Source organism: Saccostrea cucullata, unplaced genomic scaffold (assembly GCF_032062105.1).
Source record: "Saccostrea cucullata isolate Sc308-1 unplaced genomic scaffold, CSIRO_AGI_Scuc_v1 ctg769, whole genome shotgun sequence".
In the NCBI taxonomy this organism is placed as follows: domain Eukaryota; kingdom Metazoa; phylum Mollusca; class Bivalvia; order Ostreida; family Ostreidae; genus Saccostrea; species Saccostrea cuccullata.
Window position 1 is genome coordinate 154,022 of NW_026935864.1, and position 8,241 is coordinate 162,262.

General features: G+C 34.7%; 1 protein-coding gene across 4 annotated transcripts in view; it reads left to right on the forward strand.

Moving 5' to 3' along the window:
* The window catches only part of LOC134244088 (cerebellin-1-like), an 86,016-nt gene that overhangs the window by 73,756 nt on the left and 4,019 nt on the right, over positions 1 to 8,241 (forward strand). For 2 of the 4 annotated variants that reach the window (XM_062726363.1, XM_062726362.1), the window contains exon 2: positions 336 to 2,302. The exons of 1 other annotated variant lie outside the window; for it this stretch is intronic. In XM_062726363.1, coding sequence (XP_062582347.1) covers positions 336 to 2,042 — 1,707 coding nt within the window. In that variant the 3' untranslated portion in view covers positions 2,043 to 2,302. Of the gene's footprint in view, positions 1 to 335; positions 3,480 to 3,677; positions 4,452 to 8,241 lie in introns of those variants that run through there. One more of the 4 variants, XM_062726364.1, reaches the window with a different exon arrangement.

The following is an 8,241-nucleotide window of genomic DNA, read 5'->3' on the forward strand; positions in this document are numbered from 1 at the left end:
ATACCGTCATTGTTATGCTGACAAAAGAATGACATCATTTACAATTCCTTGTTTTGAAAGGGCTGTACGTTTGACTTTTGTAGCAGAAACATACCACATCGTTATGGGCGCATAAAAGTTTTATAATTTATAATACTTCACGTGGGCGTCTAAAAATGTATCAATCCTTACGTGAATTTGGCATCGAAATTCCTTTGTTCAAACAGGTTATCTAGGTAAAGGAGATTGTCATTATCACAACAGGAATTTTGGCAGTGAAAGTTATAATATATCAATGCATTTTATGGTTATAGCTTTTTTAAAACGCATACATGTACATTTTTTTGCATTTTCAGATGCTTTCTAAGTTCAAAATACCAAGAACAGCTCAACATTTTCTAGAATGTCAATCTGAAGAATGCAAAAGTAATTGTGAATATTACTGTAACACTTGTCATCTACCGTTATGTAAGCAATGCAGAGATCTTCATCTAATGGTTCAAGAAAATAAGAACCACACTGTTGTCCTTTATCAAGAACGCACACGACAACTTCTTTTCGAGAAATGCAAGATTCACCCAACCAAGGAAACTGATATGTTATGTGATGAATGCCAAGTTTCGTTATGCTCCAAATGTGCCACATCCCAAGAGCACAAAGGTCACAGCTTCACTGACCTTGAGAAAATTCATGCTGAAAAGTTGGCACAATGGCAAAGGGAAATCGACAAAATCCACGAGTACTATATCCCAACGTCACAATTTTTGCAAAATGAAATAAAAGACGATGCAAAGAACATAAAGAAGATAATTGATAACATAAGAGAATCATTAATTGAAGATGCTGATTTACTCAGGAGCTTTGTAGAAACAATTGTTACTAGGAAAATGAAGCAGATAGACCAGATCGAAAGCTCATTGTTAAAAGATATAGAAATCCAGGAAGGTACATTCAGTGAGTACATCACTTATCTCAATGACATTGTCAAAGAATTCCATTGGTACTTAACGAATAGAAAAGCATTGTCAGAGGTCATGACAATTCAACCGATTCCATGCATAACAAAACCAGACACACCAGCATATATTGCTCGGAAATGCAAGATTGAAGATGTTGCAAAATTACTTGGTGAAATAAGCTTTTATGAAAAACGAACAGAAAGTAGAAAATTAAAGCCAATGAAAATGATATCTCAAGCAGAGAAAATCAAAGAAGAATGCCTAAAGAATAATGAACAAGTACAGGGGAAACAAATAATATCTTTATCACCCTCCATCGCCAAAATAAGGAAGTTCAACATACATGGTGCTTATGGTGCTCTTCACCTTTCAATGAGTAAAGGAGACCGATTCTGGGTCAGTGACTGGGATGGAAACCTTGTCCAAATTGATCTACAAGGAGGGCATCAGCTGGAGAAGATAAAAACAAGTCCTAGATCTGAAGGCTATCACACAACGACTATAAATGGAGATTTAATCTTCACAGACATAAGTAAGAAGGTCATTAGAAGAATGACACTTAACAACAAAAGCACCTCATTTATTAAAACAGGAGAATGGAAACCAGTCAGTCTATACTCCTCCAACTCCAACGGGGATATACTGGTGGGAATGGTTAAAGATAAAGAGGCAAGAATCACCAGGTATGACAAGACAGGAAAAGAGATACAAAATATACAGTGGGACAACAAAGCAGAGGAACTGTATAGTGCTCCATACTATATCACAGAAAACTTGAACGGAGATGTTTGTACTTCAGACTTTAGCAAACAAGAGGTGATGGTTGTGGATAGAAAAGGTCAGTATAGATTCTCTTACAAAGGTAGTCAAGAATCGGCGTTCTTCCCAAAAGGAATCTGCACGGATATCCTCCTCCACATTCTGGTGTGTGACTATTACAGTGATTCTGTGCACCTCATTGATCAGAACGGTCAGTTTTTGTCTTTGCTTATCACGAGACGAGATGGATTGAAGTCCCCGTGCAGTTTGTGTGTGGATGATGAAAATAACCTTTATGTTGGAAAGCTCACTAAAGGCATAACAGTGTACAAGTATCTTCAGTGATATTTTTTCTGACCAGCTATATAATAGTTACTTTATTGAGAGTCTACCCATTGGGATGATATCAGATGTGAATAACTTATGAATAATTATCTATTAAACTTTAATAAAGATATGCTGCAACATTCGAATCTGCACTGCGGTGTCACAAGAGGCATTTCCACAAGGACAAATATTTCTATCATTAAAACTTATGCTATAAAAAAATAACTTAATCGACTATCCATTAGCATTTTCTATTAAAACAACCAGAAAGACTTCTATTTTCAAGCTTTTCTTTTGTAAAATATCAAGTGAATGTGGGTTGAGGCAGCGCTGCATTAGGAATAAGTTTTTGCATTAAAACAGTGCAATAATCCAAATTTTTTTTCCACCCAGGGTTGTCGTAAGAACTGCAAAAACTGCATATTTAATCCGTTGAAAAATCTGTAAGTGGAGATATTTTATTTGAAGAATGTCCAAATGCATTCTTTATAAAAGTAACCATCGTGGCATTTACGATGACAAAAAATCTGCTGAAAGTTACTTCCCTTTTATGGATCTTGACAAGGAGCACAAAGTGGCTGTGACCGTTTGACAAAGGATACTCATTCCTTCATGGCACCTGTTCCCACATCTGATGTTTTCAGGGGCCCGTCTTTGCTTTGCTTCCGGTTTGTATTGTTGACCGGTCGGCAGGGGATGCTCACTCCTCTATGGTACATGATCCCACCTCTGATGTTCTGGAGGCCTGTGTTTGCTTTGTTCGTATTTTGTATTGTTTTATGGACTTTTGATATGGAACACTGTTCGTTATCTCCGTATCTTTCATTCAGTGAACTTATTAGCTAACTTATTAGCTTGATTACTGTAGGTTATTTCCATATTGAATAAGTATCATCGCAATTACTCCATTTGGTAATGTTCTGAATAAAAGACTGACAAAGGACACCTAAACTCTATATGCTCTGTTTGAAATTTTTAATTATTATTATAAAGATATTTATATGATAAATAATTGATGTTGAGAGAAAGGAACAACAGAAAATAAATATTTATGGAACAAGCAAAGTTCATGTGTGAAAAATCTTTAAAAATAGGTCATTGTGGTGCGTTGAAGCTAATAAGCGCGAAATCCATGAAATACTGAATAATATTAATAATGTAACCAATATTGTAAAATATATATTTGGTGAACATTAATTTGAAATATGATATCCAGTCCTTTATCAAATAACCACATTTTGATCACGAAATCTGTAAAAATTTACAGTATAAATATGATTAAAGCAAGAGTTCGGAAAACTATGTTAAGGAATCCCTTCATCATGCTCAAATTATTGTTTTTCATTCTATTTATCTGTGTTGCTAATGGTAACGAGTCTTGTGACCGGAAGGAGATGGAGGACACAATATGCAGCCTCTGTGGACAAAGAAAGGGAAATCAGCCGAATATATCTGGTACTTATTTCAATGTTTCAGAACTACTGGTTATGTTCATGTTTTATATCTCTAAAAACATTTTGTCTAGGATATAATAATTATTTTGGTAGTGCGTCCAAATATATTTAACCTTCATAATTTTTTTCTGCATAATTAAATGGTATGATCAATTATTAGTTTTAATATTTCATTAGTTTTTAAATCTTTTAAACTCAGGTAAACAAGTTGCGTTCCACGCCTATATGTCCAGTAATGTTCAGATCAAAACGTTATCCAAACACAAAATATTTGTTTATGATCGTGTTGAGACAAATGTCGGAAACGGATATGACGTCAAATCTGGAAAGTTCACAGCTCCAGAAAGCGGGGTTTACGTCATACACACAACTACTGTTGCCGTCGATAGATCTGCTTGCACTATCGAAATAGTGAAAAATGGCGTAATTAAGGACATTGGATTCGCTGACGCCTATGATCACAATGACAGGGCCTCCTCCTCGACATTAACTATTTTGAATCTGAAGAAGGGAGATGTTGTAAATGCTAGAGCCGGCTCATATGGAGGGAAGTATTTAGAGAGTCAAACTTCAGCACGAATGAGTTTCTCTGGATTCAAACTAGCATGAAAAAAAAAATGAAATAAATTTATGTATTTGAATCATTCGTTACAGTTCTTTACTATAGGATAAAACATTCTTTTCTTCCAGAATTTATCGATGTGTAAACGCATGCCTAGCCTTTGTACACAAAAGCTGAAAGTCTGTGTGCAAAGGCATGAGTTTAAACATTCATACATGTAAATTCTTTTTTTGTTAAATTAATTCATATACTTCCAACAGGAACGTGTTAGGTCGCGATGTATTTTAAATGTAACTTAACCATGATGAATGTCGATAAAGTTAAAAACAATCAATAAAGTAAACTTATAAAAACTCCTCTTGTATATACTGTTTAAGTCAAGACATTTCGATATTATATGTATACTTTAGAATAATTCATACTTGACCATGTTGACATTAACTGCAACGCTCTAAAACGAAATTAGCAGACTGACGACACCATAGTTGAATCCATACTTTTCAAAAGTTATGTCCCTTGGCCGCCATCTTTGGAGATAAACCCATCGAATCCTCACAGTACCTTTTGAAGTTTCAGGTGTGTAACTTTGTCATCTGACTGGGAAAAATCGTTGCATAGTGTATAATGATTGCCCCATGTTGGGGCTACCCCATACCTAAAAAGAAAACAATTTAAACAGAGTGGATTCATCATAGCCCACCCAAATGTTTGGTAGTGTAAAGAGGAGAAATGTTGTTTCTTACCCTTTTGACCTTTTGGTTGACCCCGCAAAGGAAAACAAGTTTTGTAAAGTGTGGATTGGTCTATTGATTTGCACTGGTTTGTTTAAAACTGGGTGTAATATAGGATGTGAAAAATATGAATTGATGTTAATTAGGTAAGAGTACGTTTCTCTTCCCCATGAGAATCACATAGCTACCGAGAATTGGGCTGAACTGATTTAAATTACGAATATATGACATAAGAGATTATTACTGAGTATAAATCACACCCGTGATCTGACAGCGACATAAACATAATATTCCCGTCTGTCAGTCCTGTCTGTCGCCAGTTTTGTTTTATTTTATTTCGAGTTTCTATTATCATAATTTAACAAAACAGACTAGAAGTAACTGTTTCATTTTTTACTGTAGCCTAAAAGCAAGGACAAGATAGTAGTATACAGTTGTTGACTGGGGTAGAGGGAAACAGTCGGCCGAGACTGCATGTTTTGTTATACTTCCTATACCGAATGAAAAGGCGGTTTAGCGCCATATGAGGTCAACTATTGCCCTTTTAAAGTAGGAAATTATAATACAATATATATCATAGGGACTGTTTATTAGTGGTATAACAATTTTGAATAAAAACTTTATTGCTTTGTAAACTTTTGCTTGAATTTGATCTCGTCCAATCCATATGCATGTAAAGGTAATAAATAAATAAAATTAAGATTGGCATTAATTTTTTTTCTAATTATACGAGTGTATTTTTTTTACACAATTCATATGAGTAAATAAGCAACTACAATGTACCGACCAAGTTAAAATTTAACTTTTGCAACGTTTTAACTTTGTACCAGTACATTTGACTTAAAATTGGATCTGCATAAGTCTCCTTCCAAAGAATCAAAACAAACTTCAGTAATACCTACGACACCTTATAAAAGAATACAGATTAAAATGACTGAAATCCAAGTTATGCACTTTTTAATAATTAAATTAAGCAAGCATGATAACTAGATGTAACAAAACAATCTACCTTTCCAATCATAAAAAATCTTATTATGCCAAATGAACTGTATATAAAATATAAACGTATCCCTGAAAATTAAATTCTATTTTCCCCCATACAGCATAAAAATAAGATACCGATAAAAACCTCCTATCACAAAATCACAGGAACACCATGAAGTCACTGTGGAGACATTTTTAAGTCTGCAAGACACCATAACAAGTCATCAAGATCTGCATTAAACGTCTGGAAACAAACGCAAGCTATAGTCACAGAGACGCTAAAGGCAGTCAAAAATACACCAGGGAACTATGTCCTTGGGCTGGTTAATCAACAATTTTGTTGTTTCATAACACAACCCAGGAACCTAGGACAAGTCACCACAAAATAGAGTAACGACAAAAGAAAATGAAGATTGATTGATTCAAAGTTGTACATCCCTTTGAGAATTTTTCACTCATATACATGTCAACAAATACCGATGAAGGACCTCAAATTAATTAAAACTATTACTCGGGAATCGAGGGCATTTGGCAGTGACTGAGGGTTCTTAAAGTTCTCTCAACAGCAGTTTGATTTTCATGTTGGCCGACATTTACGATCGATATCCTAATTCCTGAACGTTGACCGACCAACGATCGATTTAACAAAGTGTCTGCCCAAGGCGTCACGATGATTGATTGATTGTATGTTTTTATTGTCCCTCTCGAGAAATTTTCACTCATATGGAGACGCCACTTCTTGCTGATGAAGAGATGTGAATATTGTCCTTAAATCGGCATTGAGGCTCATTGAGCACAGCCAATAACATGTGACAAATTGAATGAAGAATGTTCTAACGAAATTAACATTCCAATTCAAAAAATACTTAGTATAAAATGTCAACATGCAAGAGTTATCTTTCCTAAATACCCAAGAATCAAAACACAAAGTTACGTTTAATTTATTGATTGTATGTTGGTACGTTTAATTGATTGATTGATTGTATGTTGTTTAATGTCCCTCTCGAGAATTTTTCACTCATTGGGAGACGCCACTATTTGTCGATGGAGAGCAACGAATTTTGTCCTACAGTCGGCACTCGTGGTCATTGAGCAGGAAGGGATCTTTGTCGTGCCGACAATTACTGCAACAATGGACCTCGGTTCATATTGTCTCATCCGAAGGACTGGTCTCCACGTCCCACAGTGGGATTCGAACCCGCGACGTAAAGTATTAAGTAAAAACCGAGGTCCCATGACGCAGTAGGTACTGGCACGACAAAGACTCTTCACTGCTCAATGGCCCTGAGCGCCAAACATACGGTATATAGGAGAAAATTTGCAGCTCTCCACCGGCAAGTGGTGACGTCTCCATCTGAGTGAGGGGCATAAAACAGCATACAATCAAATCTTTCCAGTAAAAAAAATAATAATTTTATGGTAAATGAATTTTCTATCTTAAGAAAAGGAAAATAATCTAGCTCGAAAATAAATGCTATCTCATTCAGAATTATGCCCTGTACTTGTCATTTACACAAATAAATAACATGGTACGGAATGCCATGACCATTATGTTTATCATAGGAAAAATCGACTAAATATCAAACAATCTGACATTACTATTGTAACAAATTATATAAACATCTATTGTAACAAATTATATAAACATCTTACAAGTCAAAATGAACATAAAATTTTGGGAATTAAGGATATATTTTGTATTAAATTATAGGAAAAACTCTCTGAGGATTTACAGGCGGAAGACGTAGAAAGAAGAAAACGGTTGGAGGTTGCTGGTAAACAATACTTTTGTAGCTGATCTTACATGTAATTCTAGAATAACAATACACCACTGCACAGTAAAGAATGATACAATAACAATAAATAAATAGAATTTAATTATAACATGTTTAAAATCATAAAATGACAGTTACATGTAACTACAAATTTTTCTTACATTGTGGCTACTGCTCTATCTAATCTAGGTGAATTTTATTATACGCGAGAATAAAATTTTCGCGAGCACACAGTCTCGCGCTTATTTACGCAAAAATGAAGTTCTTGCCAAAAAAAAGTTAACAGTAATTAACAGAAATGATGTGATATTAAAAAGTGATATCATGAATTGTGTAATGGTTGTCATGGACAACCATGGCCCTAAAGATGACAATAAATGAGTTATAAGGACCAACAATGTACATTATAAACGGGATGATATCAGACAATTTTTTGTATTATTCTGAAAAATATTAATAATAGATATCGATAAATCTTCCCAAACAACTTCCAGTTCAAATATATGTACAGATTAAAACTTCCTTGTTGGGGTACATGTTATTATTCAACGGGGTCAATTTTCAACATCAGTCGAGGTCATCAGCGATTTGAAAAATATTAAGCTGTAGATAAGTTACTACGGTAATATTATTCACGACTTTTGGTCTTTCAATTAATTCAGGGTACACGTCTGCAAATGTGTATATAGTACGAACATTTCTTCAGGTTAT